Below are 22566 nucleotides of genomic sequence, written 5' to 3'. Positions count from 1 at the left end.
CCCACACAGCACTGATGGCACTGTGCTTCCCTCTTGCAGGCAGCCTTCCTGGGACAGAGGGGGCTGACGGAGGATGACTTCCTCACCAAGGTGCTGGAGGGCATGGCCTTTGCTGGCTTTGTGACAGAGCGGGGGGCCCCGTACCGCTCCATCGACCTGTTTGATGAGGTGAGTGCTCCTTTGGAACTGGGGGCTGCTGGGGATGGGGGCTGTTGGGGATGGGGGCTGCGGAGGATGGGGGCTGGAGGATGCTGGGGCTGGAGGCTACTGGGATTGGGGACTGCTGGGGATGGGGGATGCTGGGGGTGGGGGATGGAGGCTGCTGGGGATTGGGGTTGGGAGCTGCTAGGAATGGGGGATGGAGGCTACTGGGGATGGGGGCTGCTGGGGATGGGGGATGGAGGCTACGGGGTTTGGGGACTGCTGGGGATGGGGGATGCTGGGGATGGGGGATGGAGGCTGCTGGGGATTGGGGTTGGGAGCTGCTGAGGATGGGGGATGGAGGCTGCTGGGGATGGGAGTTGCTGAGGATGGGGGATGGAGGCTACAGGGGATGGAGGCTGCTGGGGATTGGGGTTGGGAGTTGCTGAGGATGGGGGATGGAGGCTGCTGGGAATGGGGGCTGCTGGGGATGGAGGCTGCTGGGGATGGGGGATGGAGGCTGCTGGGGATTGGGGTTGGGAGCTGCTGGGGATGGGGGATGGGGGCTGCTGGGTTTGGGGACTGATGGGGATGGGGGATGCTGGGGATGGAGGATGGAGGCTGCTGGGGATTGGGGTTGGGAGCTGCTGAGGATGGGGGTTGGAGGCTACTGGGGATGGAGGCTGCTGGGGATTGGGGTTGGGAGTTGCTGAGGATGGGGGATGGAGGCTGCTGGGAATGGGGGCTGCTGGGGATGGAGGCTGCTGGGGATGGGGAATGGAGGCTACAGGGGATGGAGGCTGCTGGGGATGGGGGATGGAGGCTGCTAGGGATTGGGTTTGGGAGCTGCTGGGGATGGGGGATGGAGGCTGCTGGGGATGGAGGCTGCTGGGGATGAAGCCAGGGAATCATAGGATGCTGGATCCTGCCCAGCAGGCAGCTGCTCCTCTCACCCATCTCTTCTTCCAGCTTGTTGCTTATGAAGTGAAGCGCATGCGTGCAGAAGAGGGGAACAAGCAGAAAATATTGCGGCACATCAAGGAGCTGGCAGAGAAACTTTACAAAAATGTGAGTGCAGGAGGGGAACCTGCTCTTATGGGAGGGCTGGGAGAACCTGGCTGAGAGCCCACGTCCGTCTGTCCTTCCTCCGCTCACGTTACTGTAACTGGTGCTGGAAACACCGTTATGGAAGCTACTGCTGGACCCCAAGGTGTCTGCCTGGCCTCAGCCTCTCCCTCGCTTCCTGAGTGGAGGTATTCCTGTTTTTGGTGGTCTGGGCATCAGGCACTTCCTTCCCCTTGTTCTGGAGCAGCTGCTGCCTGTGCTGCCTGGCCCAGGGTGCCCGTGGCCATCCCAGCCCTGAGCTCCTGAGGGCTTTTTGCTCTTTGCTGTGTGCTCAGCGTGCTGTCCCTGCGGCTCCTGAGAGCACAGTCTGATGGTGCTGTGAGCCAACAGCCTGCCCTCAGCACTGTGAGGTTCTGGGGGCTGCAAAGTGCTGCTGGGAGAGGAGAGGAGAGAAGCACAGGCTGCTGAGAGATGCCCCTGTGAGCCTGTGGGACAATGCACGACTTCCTCGTGGCTGAAAAGAAACTGTCTTTGCTGTGCCAGGAGAACCCGTACCCCGCTGTGACCATGCACAAGGTGCAGAAGCCCACTGAAGGCTGTCATCTGCGCCTGCACCAGAAGCCCTTCCCCCGTTTGGATGAGGGCACAGTGCAGTGGATCATCGACCAGGCCACAGCCAAGCTGCAGACAGCCCCTCCAGCTGTGAAAGCAGAGAAGAAGTGCATGGTGCCCTCGGGCCCCCCCATCGGTACGTGTGCTCAGACCCACCTCAGCCTTCTCTCCTCCACGTGCACAGCCCCAGGGCTCTCATCCTCTCCCCAGCAGGAGGTGCTCCAGGCCCCCCACCATCTCTGCACCCTCAGCTGGGCTCTCTCCAGCAGTTCCCAGTCTGCCTGCAACTGGGCAGCCCCGCACTGGATGCAGTGCTGCAGATGTGCCCACCCTCCCAGTGCAGAGCAGAGGGCAGGACCACCTCCCTGCCCTGCTGGCCATGTTCTGTGCCACGCACCCTGGGGTCCCATTGGCTTTCTTGACCACCGGGGCACACTGCTGGCTCATGGTCAACATATGGTTGGCCACTGATCAGCCTGTTGGACCCCCAGCTCCTTCTCCTTTGGGAAGCTCCTTTGCAGCAGCTCAGCCCCCAGTCTGTCCCCGTTAACCTCTCCCCTTCTGGCTGCTCAGAGGTCCCCCACCTCCATCAGCCAGCATGAGAGGACACCTGAAGTCCCTTCATTGTTCTCCCACAGCACTGCCTGTGTGGAGCATTGGGGCACCCATTCTTTCACCCCCCGGGCTCAGACCCCCACCCTGCCTGAACAGCATCGCTTCTCTCTCCAGCAGCCATCATGGAGCGTAATGGCAATGCTTTGGCCAACAGCGCCCGCCGCCTGGAGGTGGTTCGGAACTGCATCTCCTATGTCTTTGAGAACAAGATGTTAGAAGCCAAAAAGGTGAGGAGGGCTCCCGAGGAGCGGACAGCCACCAGCTGGTGGGGAGGGTTCTTTGCTTCTCCTCCACGGCATTCCTTGCCTGCATCCAGATCTCTGCCGAGCAGCTCTGTTCCCATGCCCATGTGTTCTCTGAGCACTGTTTCTGCTCCTTGTGTCCCTGGGCTTGTGGCTGCTCACCCCGCTGCAGGGTCTGTGCTGTGGAGGTGGCTGAGCTTGGAGCTCAGGAGCTGTGCTGCAGCTGCCCAGATGCTGTGGGCCACGCTGCTTCGCATCCATGTGTGACAGCACAGTGTCAGCCAATACAGCCAGGGCGAGGCGCCCCTCCTGCACCTCTCCTTGGGGGCTGACCCTGACTTCGGGAGCTCATCTGGTCCCCATCTTTCCCTGCAGTTATTCCCTGCTGTGCTGCGTGCCATGAAAGGCCGAGCTGCCCGGCACTGCCTGACCCAGGAGCTGAACCTGCACGTGCAGCAGAACCGTGCCGTGCTGGACCACCAGCAGTTCGACTTCATCGTCCGTATGATGAACTGCTGCTTGCAGGTAGGGAAGGAGGGCATCACCCAGCGTGGGAGACAGCGTGGGGTGGGGCTGGGAGCAGACCTGGGCCTCCTGAGATGGATCCTCCCGTAAGCTCTGCTCTTCTCCCCAGGACTGCACGGCCATGGACGAGCATGGGATTGCAGCCGCGCTCCTGCCCCTGGTCACCGCTTTCTGCCGAGTGAGTATCTGCAGTGTCCCACTGTCTGGTGTGGCCCTCACAGCCTCAGAACTCCTTGGAGGCTGCAGGGACTGGGCTAGGGGCAGATTGTCCCCTCGGTTTTCCTTGGAGTGTGCAATCCTGCCCAGTATCTTCCAGCCATGCACGAGCTGAAACACCTAGGGAAAAGCTGCTTAGAACTGGGGGTGCTCTCATGTATCAAGTCAGGTTGGGCTGAGATCACAGTTACCTAGGTTAGAAAAACCCTCTGTATTATCAAATCCAACCACCAAGCTGACCTACCAAGTCCCATCACAAAACTGTGTCCCTTCGTGCTGTGTCTGCACGTCCCTTAAATGTCTGCGGGGATGGGGACTCCACCACAGCTCCGAGCAGCACATTGCAATGATGGTTAAGATTCTGCCTCCCAAAAAGCATCTGTAGCATGAGGCTCTCCTGGGCCCAGGGTAGGTGCTGAGCAAACCTGGGAAGTGTTTGCTAGGACTGCTTGGAGGAGCTGCAGTGCTGGTGTCCCTCCTGCATGCCCAAGGGCACGCTGCCTTTCCCAGCAGCAGGAGAGAGCAAGGATGATGTGGAGAGGAGAGGCTGGCACAAGAGCTGCGTTCAGATAAAACTCTTCTATTCATCTTCTGCTTCCTCAGAAACTGAGCCCAGGCATCACGCAGTTTGCCTACAGCTGTGTGCAGGAGCACGTGGTGTGGACCAACATCCAGTTCTGGGAAGCTATGTTCTACAGTGACGTGCAGAACCACATCCGAGCCTTGTACCTGGACAGCAGTGAGGAGAACCACGCGGACGAGGTGAGGCTGGGGCAGCTCTAGTTGGGTTCCTGCAGAGCAGCTGCACGGGGGCAGCTCTCCCCTTATGTCCACGGGATGCTGGAAGCAGCCTGGGAGACTGCATCCTGGCGTTAGGAGAGCCCTGTGAAGGCTGGCAGTTCTCCTATCCGTGCAGACCTCTGACATTCCTTCCAACTCCTTCAGGAGAGCACGGAGGAACCCCAGGAAGCCAGGTCTGCCCTCGAGATAGCATCAGAGCAGCTGAGGCTGTGGCCCACCATGAGCCGAGAGAAGCAGCAGGAGCTGATCCAAAAGGAGGAGAGCACGGTTTTCAGCCAGGCCATCCACTACGCCAACCGCATGAGCTACCTGCTGCTGCCTCTGGACACCAGCAAGAACCGCCTGCTGCGCAGCTCCGGGCTGGGGGACGTGGAGAGCGTCAGCAACAGCTTTGTCACCAACAGGTCGGGAGGGCTGGAGGACTGCAGCGGGAGCAGAGCAGCTCAGTGTGGGGAACTGGGGCTCCTTGGAGCATCCAGATTATTTGGCTTCCAGTCGGGATGGGTGAAAGTTGCAGTGCCCAGGGCAGGAGTGGAAGTTCCTTTGGGATTGGGTTCATCTCAAGAGAGGGATCTCCCTTGGGCTCTCCTGCATGGGCAGGGCCCTCCTGCTCTGGGTTATGGCAACGGAGAGGAGCACTCTGAGCTGACTGCTCTCTCCTGCATGGCAGCATCGCTGGCAGTGTGGCCGAGAGCTACGACACGGAGAGTGGATTCGAGGATGCTGAGAGCTCAGACGTGGCCAACTACGTGGTGCGGTTCATCAACCGCTTCGTGGACAAAGTCTGCACTGAGAGTGGAGTCACCAACGAGCACCTGAAGGGGCTGCACGTCATGATCCCTGGTAATGGGCCCCGCAGAGGTGCTGGGGGTGGGCGGCCACGTGGTTCCACCGAGGGTCCCCATCAGCTGCGGGGGCTGTACAGGAGGGGCTCTGGAAGAGGCAGTGGGGATGCCAAGAGGTGGAGCCCGGGTGGTTTGTGGGGCAGCTCGTGGTCTCTGACTGCGTCTTTGTCCACAGATATCGTGCAGATGCACATAGAGACACTGGATGCTGTGCACAGGGAGAGCAAGAGGCTTCCTCCCATCCAGAAGGTACTGACCTGACGTGCGATGCTTCGGGGCAGTGTTCTGGTGCTGTTCTTCCAGTCTTCGGGAGCCTGAACTCCTCATTTTACACCCCTGTAGCCAAAGCTGCTGCGCCCCAACCTGTTGGTGGGTGAGGAGTGTGTGATGGAGGGGCTGCGTGTGTACCTCATGCCCGACGGGCGGGAGGAGGCCGCCGGGGGGAACATTGGGGGTCCACCTCTTCTCCCCGCGGAAGGAGCCATCTTCCTCACCACGTACCGCATCATCTTCAAAGGCACCCCCACAGACCCCCTGGGTAAGGACCATGCATGCACCACATCCTCTTCCTCGTGGGCTAGTGGTATCCGGGGAGGAGGTGGCCAGAAGCTGTCCTGGAGCAGCGGCTACAGCTCTGCTTGCTGTAGGAGTCACCTCTGAGGGCCTTGGGTGCAGGACCACAGCACTAGCTGGGGGCTCTGGGGTTCCTTCCAACCCAACCATCCTATGGTTCTGTGATCTGTAAGGTCCCTTCTGACCCAACCACTCTGTGGCTCTGTCATCTGTAAGGACCCGTCCATCCCAACCATTTTGTCATTCTGTGATCTTCAAGGACTCTTCCAACCCAACCCAACTCAACCCAACCATTCTATGGTTCCGTGATCTATAAGGTCCCTTCTGACCCAACCACTCTCTGGCTCTCATCTATAAGGACCCATCCAGCCCAACCATTTTGTCATTCTGTGATCTTCAAGGACTCTTCCAACCCAACCCAACTCAACCCAACCGTTCTTTGGTTCTGTAAGGGATCTGTAAGGTCCCTTTCAACCCAAGCCATTCTGTGATTCTTTGTAGATGATACTTTCGTCATGCCCATCATAGGTTGCATCTCCAGGTCTCTGTGGCCTGGCTGTAGTGCCTCTCACCTGATTCTGGCCCTCTCATCCTATGGGACTGTCTGGTGGGGGTGTCTCAGAGTGGCAGTGGGATGTGGCTAACCCGTTCCCATTCTTCTATCCAGTGGGGGAGCAGGTGGTGATCCGATCCTTCCCCATCTCCTCGCTGACCAAAGAGAAGAAGATCAATATCCAGGCCCAGGTGGATCAGTTCATCCAGGAGGGCCTGCAGCTGCGCTCGTGCACATTCCAGGTGAGACCATCTGGGGCGGTGGAGCTGCTCTTGGGGAGCACATTGGTGGTGGGACCCAGCAGGTACGTGGCTGTTGCTGCCACCATCCCTTGGGACAGGTCTCTTACTACCCAGGCTGGAGTGGTAGGGGGTTGTTTTGTGGGCACGGACCATAGGCAGCCTCAGAGGCAGGTGGTGGAACCCGAGGGCCCCTTGCAGAGAAGGGCTACAGATCTCATGCAGGAACAGCTGCAGTCCTCTAGTAGGATCAGCATCTTGCTGGTTAGCTGGGGGCTGCTGGAGCTGTACTCTGGGAACACCACGAGAACAGCATGTGGGTGCTGAGTGCACAGCAGGAACACAGTGTGCTCCTCGGGGACAACGGGGCAGCTCCCCAGCCTCCCCCCTGCCTGTGGCCATCACTTCTGGCCGGGATCTGAGCTGTGCCCAGTGGGAAGAACAACAGGAGGACACTCTCTGCTTTCTCTCAAGCCTGCTCTCTGCTTGTCCCCACAGCTGCTGAAGATTGCCTTCGATGAGGAGGTGGCTTCAGACAGCGCCGAGGTCTTCAGGAAGCACCTGCACAAGCTGCGTTACCCCCAGCATGTGCACGGCACCTTCGCCTTCACCGTGGGCCAGTCTCCCAAGCAAGCCATGCAGCCCAAGGCCAAGGAGAAGAACCCCTCGCTCAGGTATGCGTGCAGCAGAGCAGGGAGAATAGCTCACAGGACGTGCCCGGCCCTCGCAGGCGCTGCTGGGGTTCTCTTCTCCCTCCTCCAGCAGGGAAGCACCAGGCATGGGCTCCTGGGCAGGAGCAAGGGGTCCCAGAGCTTGCACGGGATCTTTGCTCACCTTTGGGTTTTCCCACGGAGGGGAGCAGCACTCAGGCCTGGGAATCACGCTGTGCATTCAGCAGCTCTCCCTGCACAACTGCCTGGGCTGAAGCAGAAGGAGGGAGAGACGCCTCAGCAGGCACAGGAGCGCAGTCCCTGCTCTGCCAGAGGATGGGGAGCACTGTGGGGCTGTGGAAGAGCTGTGTGTTGTGCTGCCATGGGATCAGCTCCCACGCTCGGTGGCCAGGGGAACCTCTGCTGTGGCTCTGGGCTCTGGGTGCTGCGGTGTTGGCGCTTGCTGTGCCCGCAGTCTGAGCTTCTCTCCGTGTGTTTGTGACTCAGCTCCCAGCAGGTGACCGATATGTTCCAGGGTCTGACAGTGGGGGTCATGTCCCTCGGGCACCTTGGCCATTCGACCACGTAAGATGCCTTCACCTCTGGGCGCGAGCTTGCGAGGTGGCATTGGCTCAGGCTGCAGCCTTCACTGCTCCTGGGGTTTCTTCTCACCTGCTCTGCATGCTGCCTGGGCTGCGGGTCGGTCACGCCGGGATTGCCTTTCTCCAGGCTGTGCGTGTGATGTTCAGGCTTGGGGCCTCAGGAGCGGCCGTCCTCGTGCCCCAGGACGTGCTCAGGGAGCTGTGCTTCTTCCCACTAACCTCTAGAGACCACCAGAGCTGCGGGCCCAGCTCCTGGCCTGGGCACAGCCCTAGATCTTGATATCAGCTCCATCATCACCCCACAGGTCTACTTCCAGCTGCGCCCCACACTGGCGGCAGGTCTTGTTCCTCTGGTTACAAAGCACTCCTGCTTGAAACCTGCCTCTGTACGTGGCCATTTGTTCTCAGGACACTCCTCAGTCCCAAAGCTTTTCTTCCCTTGATAAGTTTAGGGAGCAGGTGGATTCCTCATGGTCTGTTTTGCAAAGCAAAGGAAGTCACCTGGTAACCTAGAGGTGAATTACTGGAAATCTGAGCATCAGCTCAGCTGTTACCCTGGGCTGGAGTCGGCCATTCCCCAGTTGATTTCCTGCTTCACCTTCACTTGTTCCTCTCGGAGCTCCCTCAGATGATGACAGTGTGCCCGAGACCCTGCACGCACTCAGAGCATTCTTACCTGCAGGGGGATGTGTTCAGGAGCTCTATTCTGACCACGCAGCCTAAGCACCTGTATGGTTTTGAAGATTTCCCTTCTGTGTTCTGCCCCTGGCAGACAGAGAGGCTCCCAGGAGCTGACCCCACCTTGAAATAAAGGAATTTTCCATGTTGAGGGCACTGAGGCACTGGATCGGGCTGCCTAGAGAAGTTGAGGATACCCCAACTGGGGAGATGTTGGACTTGGGTTGGAAGGGGATACTTCATCATTGGAAGTGTTTGGGTTGGGCTGTATGGGGATATCCCATTGCTGGAAGTGTTGGAGTTGGGCTGGAAGGAGATATCCCATTGCTGGAAGTGTTTGAGTTGGGTTGGGTGGGGATACCCCATTGCTGGAGGTGTTGAGTTGGATTGGAAGGGGATATCCCCTAGTTTCAAGTGTTAGACTTGGGTGGAAGTGTTAGGAGTTGGGTTGGAAGGGGATACCCCATTGTTGGAAGTGTTGGAGTTGGGTTGGAAGTGGTAGGGGTTGGGTTGGGAGGGGATACCCCACTATTGGAAGTGTTGGAGGTGGGTTGGATGGGGGTACCCCATTGTCAGAAGTGTTGGAGTTGGGTTGGAAAGGGATACTGCTTCATGAGAAGTGTTGGAGTCGAGTTGGAAGGGGATACTTCTTCATTGGAAGTGTTGGAGTTGGGTTGGATGGGGATACCCCATTGTTGGAAGTATTGGAGTTGGGTTAGATGGGGCTGTGGGCAACCTGGTCTAGTGGCATGTGGGATGGACTGGAAGATCTTTAAGGTCCCTTCCAACACAAACCATGCTGTGGTTCTCTGATTCTCGGGGGCGGTACCAGATAGGGGTGTTTGAGAACTCAGACGTGGAGGTGCAGGTGTCGTAACCCAGGATGCTGCTGACTCCATGGGAGGCTGCTGTGGGCCCAGCCCAGCCTGCCTGCCCCCGTGCTCTGTTGGCCTTACCTGGGGGTTTGGAGCCCCATGGAGCACACTCCCCTGGTGCCAGGACCTGCAGCTGACATCTCCCCTCTGGTGGCTCTGACTGAGGCTGCAGATGGTGGTTGGGGTGCTCCCATCTCTGCTTTGCTCCGGGTGTCACCGCGGGTGTTTCTTTAACCACCAGGACCTGCTGCAGTGCTGGGCTGCGGGTGTCAGCCATCCTCAGCCTTTTCTCCTGTTCCAGGACGCTCTCCAAAAACCTGGTGAAAAATGCCAAGAAAACCATTGGCCGACAATATGTGACACGCAAGAAATACACACCGCCTGCCTGGGAGCAGCGCAGCAGCCAGCACTTCCCGGAGGACAACGAGGATGAGATCTCAGGTTGGGAGCACCCTGCAGGGAGGGAGAGGCTGGGTGGGTGCTGGAGGGGGGGAAGAGCTCTCGGAGGGAACGGGGAGCAGGAATGGGTGTGTCCCCATTGCCACGGTGGATATAAAGGAGGGGTGACTGATGTCACCTGCCTGGAGCTGTGAGAGGCCTTTGACGTTGGAGCAGATGGCCTTGAAAGATCCCTTCCAACTCAAACCATCCTATGATCATCCGTGCCAGGGCTGACTTAGACCCCCCCGTTGTGTCCGCAGTGTCCGAGGAGATGGACAGGAGCACTTTGACCCCCACCACGACCATCAGACCCTCGGAGAAGATGACCATCAACCACCTGGTGGAGCGAGCCTGCTGCCGTGACTACCAGCGCCTGGGGTTGGGCACACTCAGCAGCAGCCTCACACGTTCCAAGAACGAACCCTTCCGCATCTCCACGGTGAACCGCATGTACGCCATTTGTCGGAGGTGAGCCCAACCAGGAGTCAGGAGAGCCTGTGCTGGTGGCCAAGGTGGCCAGCAGGGTCCTGGTTGACCAATAGTTGACCAGTGGTTGACCAATGATTGACCAGTAGTTGACCAGTAGTTGACCAATAGTTGACCAAAAGTTGACCAATGGTTGAGCAACAGTTGACCAAAAGTTGACCAAAAGTTGACCATGAGCTGTCTACATGCCGTGGCAGCCTAAAAGGCCGATGGGACTCTGGAGTGCATTGCAAAGAGCTGCTTGGAAGGAGCTCTGTAGAGGACTTGGGTGTCCTGGTGGCCAACGGTTGACCAATGGTTGACTACATGTTGACCATGAGCCAGCAGTGTGCCCTGGCAGCCCAAAAGGCCGATGTGACTCTGGAGTGCATTGCAAAGAGCTGCTTGGAAGGAGCTCTGTGGAGGACTTGGGTGTCCTGGTGGCCAGCGGTTGACCAATGGTTGACCAAATGTTGACCATGAGCCAGCAGTGTGCCCTGGCTGGCCAAAAGGCCAATGGGACCCCGGGGCGTGCTGCGGAGCATGGCCAGCGGGGCAAGGAGGTTCTCCTCCCCTCTGCTCTGCCCTGGTGAGGGCACAGGTGTGCTCAGCACTGCTCCCTGCAGCTCAGCTCTCTCCTGCAGTTACCCCGGGCTGCTCATCGTGCCGCAGAGCATCCAGGACAACACCATCCAACGCATCTCCCGCTGTTACCGCCAGAACCGCTTCCCCGTGGTGTGCTGGCGCAACTCCCGCACCAAAGCCGTGCTGCTGCGCTCCGGGGGGCTGCACGGGAAGGGCGTCGTGGGCCTCTTCAAGTCACAGAACGCTCCCACTGCAGGTACCCATCCCCTCACCCCATCCTGGAGCGGTGCCCCATCCCTTCCCGCTGCCCCGGCGGCGCGGTGACGCTGCCCGCTCTCCCCCAGGCCCCTCGCAGACGGACTCCACCAGTTTGGAGCAGGAGAAATACCTGCAGGCTGTCATCAACTCCATGCCCCACTACGCCGACGCCGGCGGGCGCAACACGCTCAGCGGCTTCACCTCTGCTCACATGAGCAGTGCAGGTGAGCGGGGTCGGCTCGGGGGCTGCGGGAGGCTCCTGCCCAGGGACCCCCGAGGTCCAGTGCGTCCCAGAGCCAGAGCTGCTGGGTCTCACGTCCATGGAAGCAGCTCTGTGGAGCACCTCCCCAAGGCCGGAGGTGGGGATGGGGTTTGGGGAACCCGTTGGCCCTACATCTGGGAGCTCCAGGTTGAATCCTGATCCAGGAGGGGGGTGGGCTGGGATGGGGCAGACCCCGAAGCCAAGCTCTTGCACCCAAGCAGCAGCACAGGGTCTGGCGCAGGATGCTGCGGTAAGTGCGTGTCCTGTGCTGAGTGGCTCCATTGTCATCCATTGTCTGTCCCTGCCATCCCACCCCATCACTGCTGCACTGAGGCCAAAGGGATCGTGGGAGCACCCGGCAAGGGGCTCCCTGCTGCAGGAAGGAAGGGAGTTGCGGTCACGGAGGGATGGTGCTGGGGTTTGGAGAAGCTAAAAGGGTGGTGCCTCTGGTCCAAAGTGCCTGCACAGTGCTGGGGCAGAGCTGCTGGGGCAGAACTGCTGGGTCAGAGCTGCTGGGGCAGAATTGCTGGGGCAGAGCTGCTGGTGCTGTGCTCTCTGGGTGCTGTTGTGCTGTAGCTCCTGCTTGGTGACCCCCGGTGCAGCCCCGCGCCGTCCCGCTTGCCGCTGGGTTCTTTCCGTGCCCCTTCCCCTCTGAACTGAGGGGAAGCACAGCAAGGAGGGTCCCGCAAGCACGCAGGCTGGGAGCTGACGTTCTGTTGGTGCTGCAGATTTCTCCGACAAGAGGCAGCCTAAGCTGGGATCGCTCATGAAGCAGGTGATGGGAGGGAAGGACGAAGGGCCCGGGACTATTAGCCGTGGAGGTGAGGACGTGCGGGCGAGCGCTGCCTCCCGGGCAGCAGCTGTAGAGTAGATGCTCCCCCCTGTGCTCCCCCAGAGCTCTGGAGTGTGGGGCAGCTGCAGGGCGGGCGGGAGGGACCGTCTGCAGTCCCCATGTGCCACCTCCGTCCCGTTCCTACGTGCCATCTCCATCCCATGCCCATCTCCATCTCACCACCCCCCTCCCTTCCACCCGTACCCACCCAGCGAGGCAACGGTTGGTCCCTCTCCTCTCCACCCCTCTCTGAGGCCGCTTTCATCCTGTGCCCCCAGGGCTGGGTCACAGAGCCAGGGTCATCACCCTGTCCACCCCCAAGTGTGTGTCGCCGAAGGGCCGCGAGTCGCCCCGAGGTAGGGTCCCGCCGGGCACTTAACCCCACCGGCTGCTAACCCACCGACTGACCCACAACCCCCCCCACCCCACACACACCACTAACCCCCAGTAACACCATAACTGCACCACCCGAGCACGGTGCCGGCGGTAAGTACTGCACCGCACCGCCCCTCAGGTTTGCTTTGGGCTCTGCACACTTCTGCTGGGGGTGGCGGTGGCGGAGGAGAGGGGGCTGGCTGCAGGGCACGGCGTCAGCACGGGGCACTCCCTGCACAGGGCAGCACCCAGCAGAGAGAGGGGCGAAAGCAAACCTGCACCAAACCTCGCATGCATCCCGTGGGTGCCGGCGTGTGGTTGGAGTGTTTGGCCATCACTTCCCACGGAGATCTGCTTGCCCATCCGGGCGGCCCCGAGCCCCCCGTGCATGGGACCCCCCCAGTGACAGCAGCTGTCCTGCAGGCAAATGGGGCAGCATCCGTGCCAGCGGGCGCATGAGCAGCTATGCCCTGAATGTGGAGATTGGCTCACGGCTGGCTGGGAAGGACCTGCTGGGTGCCCAGCACAACGGTGCGCCCGCCGAGGCCAGCTTCCTGCGTCAGCACCGCGCCTCGCTCTACATCATTGGGGACAAGTCACAGCTGAAGGTACCTCCTGAAAGGAGGTGGTGGCGAGGGGGGTCGGCTTCTGCTCCCAGGGATGAGAGGGGATGGGCTCACGGTGTGCTGGGGTGGGTCGGGTTGGAGGTTGGGAGCTATCTCAGCACCGGCACAGGCTGCCCAGGGCAGTGGGGAGTCCCCATCCCTCCAGGTGTTCAAGGACCATGGGGATGTGGCACGTGGGGACACACTCATTGGACATGGTGGGGGTGGGTTGGGGTTGGACTGGTGGTCTTGGAGGTCTTCTCTGACTTTAATGGTTCTGTGATGCTCTGTGCCCTCAGGGGGTGAAGCCAGACCCGCTGCAGCACTGGGAGGTGGTGCCCATCGAGGTGTTCGACGTGCGGCAGGTGAAGGCCAGCTTCAAGAAGCTGATGAAGGCCTGCGTGCCCGGCTGCCCCTCCACCGACCCCAGCGTGGCCTACCTGCGCTCCCTGGAGGAGTCTGAGTGGCTCTCACAGGTCAGTGGCTCCCGGGGGCCGTGGAGATCCCAAACCATGCCTGGGGTCAGGGGCTGCAGTTGGCTGTTGAAGGGCTGTGGGCTTTCGGACTTCCTTCCAACCCAACCATTCTGTGGTTCTGTGATCCTTTATGGATCCTTCCAACCCAACCATTCTATGGGTCTTTGGCCTTTGAGGACTCTTCCAACCCAACCATTCTATGTGTCTTTAACCTTTAAGGATCCTTCCAACCCAACCATTTTATGGGTCTTTGTCCTTTAAGGATCCTTCCAACCCAACAATTTTATGGGACGTTGACCTCTAAGGACCCTTCCAACCCAACCATTTTATGGGACATTGACCTCTAAGGACCCTTCCAACCCAACCATTTTATGAGCCTATGATTTTTAAGGTCCCTTCCAACCCAATCGGGTCTTTGACCTTTAAGGACCCTTCCAACCCAACCATTCTATGGCTCTCTGATCTTTAAGGACCCTTCCAACCCAACCATTCTATGGCTCTCTGATCTTTAAGGACCTTTCCAACCCAACCATTCAGTGATTCTGTGAACCAAAGGCTGCAAGCAGGGTCTGCATTCTCCCTGTGGCGTCGCTTGGCACAGGGTGGGAGGACACAAAGCAAGCAAGGCCACTAAGAGGGACAAGGATGAAGTGGCCCAGAAAGCATGTGCACCAGCAGCTGCTTCAGAACTCTGCTCAGCTTCAGTGCTGTGGGGCTCAGCCCCTCTGGCTGCTGAGGGAGGACGGGTGCCCACAGCTGTGTTCTGCAGAGCCTTTGTGCTCTGCATGGTTTGGCTCAGCTGTTTGCAGGAAAAGGGGCTCCTTTGCCTCGTATCCAGCAGTTTCCTGCTCCTGAAGAGCTCCTGGTTCTCTTGTTGGCAGATCCATAAGATCCTGCAGATTTCAGTGCTGGTGGTGGAGCTCCTGGACACGGGTTCCTCTGTGCTTGTCAGCCTGGAGGACGGCTGGGACATCACCACACAGGTAGGAGCCCTACAGCCACTATGGCTGTCCATTTTAAGCTGAAAGAGGGGAAATTTAGGTCAGATTTTAGGGGGGAATTCTTCACCATGAGGGCGGTGCAGCCCTGGCACTGCTGCCCAGAGCTGTGGGTGCCCCATCCCTGGAGGTGCCTGAGGCCGTGGACGGGGTCCTGGGCAGCCTGAGCTGGTAGGGAGCACCCAGTTCATGGCAGGGGTGGGGCTGGGGGGTCACTTCCAACCCAACCATTCTGGGATTCTATGGCTCTATGATCCATAAAGTCCCTTCCAACCCAACCATTCTGGGATTCTATGGCTCTATGATCCATAAGGTCCCTTCCAACCCAACCATTCTAGGGTTCTACAGCTCTATGATCCATCAGGTCCCTTCCAATCCAACCATTCTGGTATTCTATGGTTCTATGATCCATAAGGTCCCTTCCAGCCCAACTATTCTGGGATTCTATGGCTGTATGATCCATAAAGTCCCTTCCAACCCAACCATTCTGGTATTCTGTGGTTCTATGATCCATAAGGTCCCTTCCAGCCCAACCATTCTGGGATCCTATGGCTCTGTGATCCATGAAGTCCCTTCCAGCCCAACCATTCTGGGATCCTATGGCTCTGTGATCCATGAAGTCCCTTCCAACCCAACCATTCTGGTATTCTATGGCTCTATGATCCATAAAGTCCCTTCCAACCCAACCATTCTGGTATTCTATGGCTCTATGATCCATAAGGTCCCTTCCAATCCAACTGTTCTGGTATTCTATGATTTTATGATCCATAAGGTCCCTTCCAACCCAACCATTCTAGGGTTCTATGACTCTATGATCCATAAGGTCCCTTCCAGCCCAACCATTCTTTGCTTTTATGATCTCAAACCCCCGTGTCCCTGCAGGTGGTCTCCTTGGTGCAGCTCCTGTCGGATCCCTACTACCGGACGCTGGAGGGCTTCCGCCTACTGGTGGAGAAGGAGTGGTTGTCCTTTGGGCACCGCTTCAGCCACCGTGGAGCCCAGACCTTGGCTGGCCAGAGCAGTGGCTTTGCTCCCATCTTCCTGCAGTTCCTAGACTGCGTGCACCAGGTGAGCTCCGCGCTCCTCTCCCAGCTCTGCCCGAGCGCCTGCACCGCGGCGGTGCCGGGATCTGAGCCACGCTGCTCCTTGCAGATCCACCTACAGTTCCCCATGGAGTTCGAGTTCAGTCTGTACTACCTGAAGTTCCTCAGCTACCACTACATCTCCAATCGGTTCCGGACCTTCCTGCTGGACTCAGACTACGAGCGCATCGAGCTGGGTGAGGGCAGCGTGTGGGGTGCGTGGGGTGCCATCCTGGCATCCTGCCCCACATAATGCCCTCCCTCCCTCCTCCCTCCCTCCTCCCTCCCGCTCCCCCAGGCCTCCTGTATGAGGAGAAAGGTGAACGCAAATGCCAGCAGGTCTACAAGTCCATCTGGGATTACATCGACCGGCTGAACAAGAAAGCTCCCATCTTCTTCAACTACATGTATGCCCCCGAGGATGGGGAGGTGAGAGCTCTGCCCGGCCCTGCTGGGGGCTCAGGGCACATCAGGGCACCGCCAGGAGCCTTGGGCAGGGGGGACCCTGTGGGGTCTGAGTATGGGCCCCATATCAACATAGTATAAAACCATCCTTCCATGGATAGAGAGCACAGCACGCGTCCCAACAGGGACAGCCCCCCATTGCCTTCTGCTGACAGCCCACAGCCTCACGTCCCCTCCGGAAAGCATCACCCATTGGGGGAGCTCTGTGTGAAGGGATTGAACTCCAACACTGAGCTGAGAGCGCCATCGATGGCAGAGAAAACCATCGCTGATCTGTCTGCGTTCCCCCCATCCCTCCCCCCCCAGGTGCTGCGGCCGTACAGCAACATTTCCAACCTGAAGGTGTGGGATTACTACACAGAGGAGACTCTCTCCGAGGGCCCCTCCTACGACTGGGAGTTGGTGCAGGGGCAGCCCGAGCACATGGAGGAGGCAGACAGGCAGGACACGAGCGCACCGCAGACCAAGCGCAAAATCATCTGGCCCTGCTACGACAACCGCAGCCGCATGGAGCCCGACGCCATCTCCAAGCTGCTGGAGGTGAGCTGGGACCTGGGGGGCCGAGGAGAGAGAACTGGCAGGGGGCAGCCAGCCCATGGCAATGGCGGGGGCTTTGGGGGGGCTTTGGCGTCCCTTCCAGCCCGAATCGTTTTGGAGTTCTATGGCTCTGTGCTCTGTAAGGTCCCTTCCAACCCAACGTTCTATGGCTCTGTGCTCTATAAGGTCCCTTCCAACCCAACGTTCTATGGCTCTGTGCTCTGTAAGGTCCCTTCCAACCCAACGTTCTATGGCTCTGTGATCTACAAGGTCCCTTCCAACCCCACATTCTATGGCTCTGTGCTCTGTAAGAACCCTTCCAACCCAACAGTCCATGGCTCTTTGATCTGTAAGGTCCTTTCCAACCCAACCCACGCCATGCTGTGGTTCTGTGAACTTTAAGTCCCCGTCCAACCCAACCATTCTGTGGTTCTATAATTCAGTGGCTCTGTGATCACCCCTGGGTTGGGCAGCGCCCCATAGACGCGTGGTCTGCAGCCAATTGCGCCCCCTGGGATGGTGCTGATGCCTGACCTCTCCCCTTACAGGACCTGCACAACCTGGAGATGGAGCTGGGACAGGTCCCGGAGCGCTGGAAGGACACGTGGGACAAAATCAAAGCCTCGCAGCGCACCGAGGCTCGGCAGGAGGGCAGCCGGGTAGGGCTGTAGTGGGGGGGGGGGGGGGGCTGGAGGAGGGGTCGGCGCTGCCCTCAGCCCCCTCATCCTCACCCTGTGCTGTCTGTGCCCGCAGACCCCCAGCTCCCTGCTGATGTCCTCGGGGCTGTCGCACCACCGCCGCTCGCTGGGGATGTACCTTCAGGAGAGCGGCGTGGGCTCCACCCTCAACCTCAGCCTCGACAGCGACACCAGCAGCACTTCCACCCCGTCCAGCGGGAAGCAGGGAGGCCGCAGGAGCACCAGCACGTTGTACAACCAGTTCCAGATGTCAGAGAGCGAGAACAGGCAGGCGTGGGGCACCGTGGGGGGGGGGGTGGGGGGGACCCTTCCTGGGGAAGGAGTTCTGCTGGGATGATGCAGATGGCGCTGAGGCACCGCCTGACCCCGCAGGTCCTACGAGGGGTCTCTGTACAAGAAGGGAGCCTTCATGAAGCCCTGGAAGCCTCGCTGGTTCGTGCTGGATAAAACCAAGCACCAGGTACCCGTGGGCAGGGCAGGGCAGGGCGAGGGGCGGCCCGCAGTGCTCCATCCCTGGGTGCCGAACTCAACGTGGGTCTCTCCCCAGCTGCGGTACTACGACAGCCGGATGGACACGGAGTGCAAAGGGGTCATCGATTTGGCTGAGGTGGAGTCCATCACGCCCGGAACCCCCACCATGGGGGCCCCGAAGACGGTGGACGAGAAAGCGTTCTTCGATGTGAGTGCGGAATCCCCCCCTGGGGGGCCGTGCGGTGGGGAGGGGGCTCTGCAGCCCCCTCTGTGCCCCCTCTCACCTCCTTTCCCTTCTCGTCCCGCAGCTGAAGACGACGAAACGCGTTTACAACTTCTGCGCCCAGGACGTGCAGTTGGCCCAGCAGTGGATCGACCGCATCCAGAGCTGCTTATCGGACGCCTGAGAGCCTCTCAGGGAGAGCCCCCAACCCACGCACGGCCGTCTGCAGCGGAGCAGAGCCCGGCCCTGAGCCGGGGCTGTGACTGCAGAGCAGGAGGTGGACCCTCCGCAGCGGTGGGACAGCACAGCGCAGCGCAGCACCCCATCCGTGGTAGGGCTGCGTTGTGGAGGACTGCTGTTGAAGCGGGTTGGGGCAGCGCGGCCCCGTGCAGCAGCAGCAGCAGCAGCAGCAGCAGCAGCAGCAGCAGCCACGGCAGCGTCGGACCCTGCAGGGAGCGGGCGCTGCACGGCTGCTGCCCCCCACGCGTTCCCGCTGCAGCGACAGCCCTCAACCCTCTGCCCGTCCCTTTGTGCAGGGTTATGGGGGGGGGGGGCCCCACGCTGAGCCCGGGGTGGGGGTCCGGCTGAGCTGCAGCGGTGCCGGGCGATGACGCAAAGGCTGAGCGCAGCGCTGTGCAATCCCTGCTCCTTTCTCCCCCCCCTCCACCGCCCCACATCAGGGCTCCATCCCTGGGGGAGCAGCACCGTGGGCTTCAACCCCTCCCCGAGCCCCCCCCGCCCCCCCTCCCCAGGGCTGCGCTCTGTGCTCAGATCACGGCCCTGCAGCGCTGCCAGGCTGAGCCCACAGGATTTTGGGAGGGGTAGCGGGGGGGAGGTGGTGGTGGTGGTGGGGGGGGGGGGGGTCCCAACCCCCAGCTTTGTGCCCCCACTGCCCCCCACCCCCCTCCTTGCTGTCCCAGCATCAGCGCAGAGGGGGAATTCTCGGTACACAAACAGATCCCGCACACCCCCCCCCCCCCCCCGCACAGCGTAAGCACTGGGAGGGGGGGCTCAGCTCATCCTGCACCCCCCCCACCCCCCTCCTGCAGCTCTGCCGCCCCCCGACCCGTCTTGTTTTTAAGAGTACAATGTTTTATTTCAGTGCAGAGCTCTTTGTACAGTCTTAACCCCCCCTCCCCCCTGCAAACCCCCATCCCATCCCATCCCCCCCCCCCCCTTGGACCCCCCCCTTTTATTTCTGGTCCCACGATGGCCGTGGCAGGTAGCTGACGTTCCCCAGGAGGTTTTGTAATCGTCCCCCGAGGAGCAGTTGTAGATGATTTGAAGTTCTTTCTGTACATTGTGTCAAACATGACAAAGAGTCCTTGTATTGTATTGTGCCTAGAGGGGAAGAAAAGAGGTTATTCTATAAAAACACAGAGAGAGAAACTGAGAGAGAAACGAACCGAGTTTAATAAAAAAGAGAAACGGATCCGAGGCGTTCCCGGCTGCCTCCATGCAGAGCTGTGGGGCTGAGGACCCCCCCAGAGCCGCCCCCCACCCCCCCATAGGAATCCACCACCGTGAGTCCATTTCCAGCTGTTTATTGACGGGCAGTCGGGGTTTCACAGCCTAAAACCGACAGCGGAGGGAGGGATGCAGGCTTCTGCTTTTCCTTTTTCTTGGGTTTTTTTTTCCCTTTTTTACAAAAAAAAAACAAAATAACCCCCAAAATAAGCCCCAAAATAAGCCCCCCAAAATAAGCCACCAGCATCAAATTTTTGTTAGCTTTTGGTTTTTTTTTTACAATATAAAAGTTTCTGACAGCAGAGAGAGACTAAAAGTACGCCTGGAATCGCTCAGGAACAACAAATGGGGGGGGTTGGGGGGGGGGGGGGGGGGGGGGGAAGCAATCATCAAACCCATCCCTGCTGCACACACACACACACACACACACACACACACACACACACACACGGCCTGCACAGACCCGGCTTCGGTGCAGAAGGGCAGTCAGCCTGGTGAGGAAAAGGCCCTCCCAATGTCATTGCACGGCGTGCGCCCCCTCCCCCACTGTGCCCCCAACCCCTCCCCCACTGTGCCCCCAATCCCCCCCCCAACGACATTAGGATCCCCCCCCTGGGCAGTGATTCTTATTGCTTATACGGAGTGCAGCCAATGTGGGGTCGGTGTATGGAGAGGAGGGAAACGGAGCCCTATAAGCGGAGGGTTCTTTGGGGGGTGGGAGGCTGTGGGGGCGCTGCGACCCAATGATGGGGTAGGGGGGGGTTGGGAGGGGTGGGGGCTGAGGCTGGGGATGGTGGGGTGCCAACAGTGGGGCTGCCATGGGGTCAACACCAACACCATTGCAGTGCCAACGGTGGGGCTGCCATAGGGTCAACAGTGGGACCACTGTGGTGCCAACAGTGGGGCTGCCATGGGGTCAGCAGTGGGGCTGACATTGTGCCAACAGTGGGGCTGCCATGGGGTCAACACCATCACCATTGCAGTGCCAACAGTGGGACCAACAGTGGGACCACTGTGGTGCCAACAGTGGGGCTGCCATGGGGTCAACACTGGGGCTGACATTGTGCCAACAGTGGGGCTGCCATGGGGTCAACATTGGGACCACCATGGTGCCAATACTGGGGCCGCCATGGGGTCAACACCATCACCATTGCAGTGCCAACAGTGGGGCTGCCATGGGGTCAACACCATCACCATTGCAGTGCCAACAGTGGGACCAACAGTGGGACCACTGTGGTGCCAACAGTGGGGCTGCCATGGGGTCAACACTGGGGCTGACATTGTGCCAACAGTGGGGCTGCCATCGGGTCAATATTGGGACCACTGTGGTGCCAACAGTGGGGCTGCCATGGGGTCAACACCATCACCATTGCAGTGCCAACAGTGGGGCTGCCATGGGGTCAACACTGGGGCTGACATTGTGCCAACAGTGGGGCTGCCATGGGGTCAACACCATCACCATTGCAGTGCCAACAGTGGGGCCAACAGTGGGACCACTGTGGTGCCAACAGTGGGGCTGCCATGGGGTCAACACTGGGGCTGACATTGTGCCAACAGTGGGGCTGCCATGGGGTCAACATTGGGACCACCATGGTGCCAATACTGGGGCCGCCATGGGGTCAACACCATCACCATTGCAGTGCCAACAGTGGGACCAACAGTGGGACCACTGTGGTGCCAACAGTGGGGCTGCCATGGGGTCAACATTGGGACCACCATGGTGCCAATACTGGGGCTGCCATGGGGTCAACACCATCACCATTGCAGTGCCAACAGTGGGGCCAACAGTGGGAATGCCATGAGGTCAACACTGGGGCTGACATTGTGCCAACAGTGGGGCTGCCATGGGGTCAGCAGTGGGGCTGCCACTGTGCCAAGAGTGGGGCAGCAGTGGTTCGGGTCCTGGCAGTGGTTCGGGTCCTGGCAGGGAGCAGAGCTCCCGGGTTGTGAGAAGTGTGGGTGTGTCAGTGAGCAACGACGCGCATTACCCACTATGCACACAGACACAGACATGTGTGCATATCCACATACATGTATGTATGCACGCACGCACACGTGTGCATATCTACATCCATACGTGTGTGCGCACGGCGGTGCTGCCCAAACCCGGATCAGATAAGACAGAAACAGATGGAAAAGCAGCTCTGGAGTGGAGGGATTCAGAGCCCTCCATTTATACCCACTGTGTGCGCAGCATTTGGGCGCTCCCCACCCCATATATGAACCCCGGGGCCGGGGGGACACAGCTCTGCCACCCCCATTCCTGCACTGCACGGAGCTCCCAGCACAGCCCTCAGCCAGCACACAGCTGCGTCCCAGTATGGATCCATCCCGTCCCAGTATGGCTCCATCACATCCCAGTATGGCTCCATCCCGTCCCTGTATGGATCCGTCCCATCCCAGTATGGCTCCATCCCATCCCAGTATGGCTCCATCACATCCCAGTATGGCTCCGTCCCATCCCAGTATGGATCCATCCCATCCCAGTAGGGATCCATCCCATCCCAGTATGGCTCCATCCCATCCCAGTATAGATCCATCACATCCCAGTATGGCTCCGTCCCATCCCAGTATGGCTCCATCACATCCCGGTATGGCTCTGTCCCATCCCAGTATGGCTCCATCCTGTCCCAGTATGGATCCATCCCATCCCAGTAGGGATCCATCCCAGCCCAGTATGGCTCCATCACATCCTGGTATGGCTCCATCCCGTCCCAGTATGGATCCATCACATCCCCATATGGATCCATCCCAGTATGGCTCCATCCCGTCCCAGTAGGGATCCATCCCATCCCAGTATGTCTCCATCCCATCCCAGTATGGCTCCATCCCGTCCCAGTATGGCTTCATCCTGTCCCAGTATGGATCCATCCCGTCTCAGTATGGATCCCTCCCATCCCAGTATGGCTCTGTCCCATCCCAGAATGGATCCATCACATCCCAGTATGGATCCATCCCGTCCCAGTATGGCTCCATCCCATCCCAGTATGGATCCATCACATCCCAGTATGGATCCATCACATCCCAGTATGGCTCCATCCCATCCCAGTATGGATCCATCACATCCCAGTATGTCTCCGTCCCGTCCCAGTAT

The 22566-nt window shown here is 59.6% G+C and overlaps 1 protein-coding gene across 15 annotated transcripts in view; it reads left to right on the top strand.

The window, feature by feature from the left end:
* The window catches only part of SBF1 (SET binding factor 1), a 61406-nt gene extending 41969 nt beyond the window's left edge, over positions 1-19437 (top strand). For 4 of the 15 annotated variants that reach the window (XM_040662796.2, XM_040662735.2, XM_040662688.1 and 1 more), the window contains 32 exons: positions 40-168; positions 1111-1209; positions 1750-1954; positions 2548-2660; positions 3051-3200; positions 3310-3378; positions 4020-4178; positions 4362-4621; positions 4888-5060; positions 5238-5311; positions 5405-5600; positions 6303-6430; positions 6926-7101; positions 7585-7662; positions 9534-9673; positions 9934-10141; positions 10783-10979; positions 11068-11205; positions 11972-12064; positions 12354-12431; positions 12874-13058; positions 13355-13531; positions 14413-14514; positions 15412-15597; positions 15682-15808; positions 15910-16040; positions 16383-16616; positions 17162-17272; positions 17367-17578; positions 17684-17771; positions 17859-17990; positions 18091-19437. In XM_040662796.2, coding sequence (XP_040518730.1) covers positions 40-168; positions 1111-1209; positions 1750-1954; positions 2548-2660; positions 3051-3200; positions 3310-3378; positions 4020-4178; positions 4362-4621; positions 4888-5060; positions 5238-5311; positions 5405-5600; positions 6303-6430; positions 6926-7101; positions 7585-7662; positions 9534-9673; positions 9934-10141; positions 10783-10979; positions 11068-11205; positions 11972-12064; positions 12354-12431; positions 12874-13058; positions 13355-13531; positions 14413-14514; positions 15412-15597; positions 15682-15808; positions 15910-16040; positions 16383-16616; positions 17162-17272; positions 17367-17578; positions 17684-17771; positions 17859-17990; positions 18091-18189 — 4647 coding nt within the window. In that variant the 3' untranslated portion in view covers positions 18190-19437. The remainder of the gene's footprint in view (positions 1-39; positions 169-1110; positions 1210-1749; positions 1955-2547; positions 2661-3050; positions 3201-3309; positions 3379-4019; positions 4179-4361; positions 4622-4887; positions 5061-5237; positions 5312-5404; positions 5601-6302; positions 6431-6925; positions 7102-7584; positions 7663-9533; positions 9674-9933; positions 10142-10782; positions 10980-11067; positions 11206-11971; positions 12065-12353; positions 12432-12873; positions 13059-13354; positions 13532-14412; positions 14515-15411; positions 15598-15681; positions 15809-15909; positions 16041-16382; positions 16617-17161; positions 17273-17366; positions 17579-17683; positions 17772-17858; positions 17991-18090) is intronic. The other 11 variants (XM_040662725.1, XM_040662698.1, XM_040662807.1 and 8 more) reach the window with 8 other exon arrangements.
* Positions 19438-22566: the final 3129 nt, after the last annotated feature.

The sequence above is a fragment of the Gallus gallus genome, chromosome 1 (assembly GCF_016699485.2).
Source record: "Gallus gallus isolate bGalGal1 chromosome 1, bGalGal1.mat.broiler.GRCg7b, whole genome shotgun sequence".
Taxonomy (NCBI): Eukaryota; Metazoa; Chordata; class Aves; order Galliformes; family Phasianidae; genus Gallus; species Gallus gallus.
Note: the sequence above shows the minus strand (reverse complement) of the source record. Positions and strands in the feature narration are given on the sequence as shown.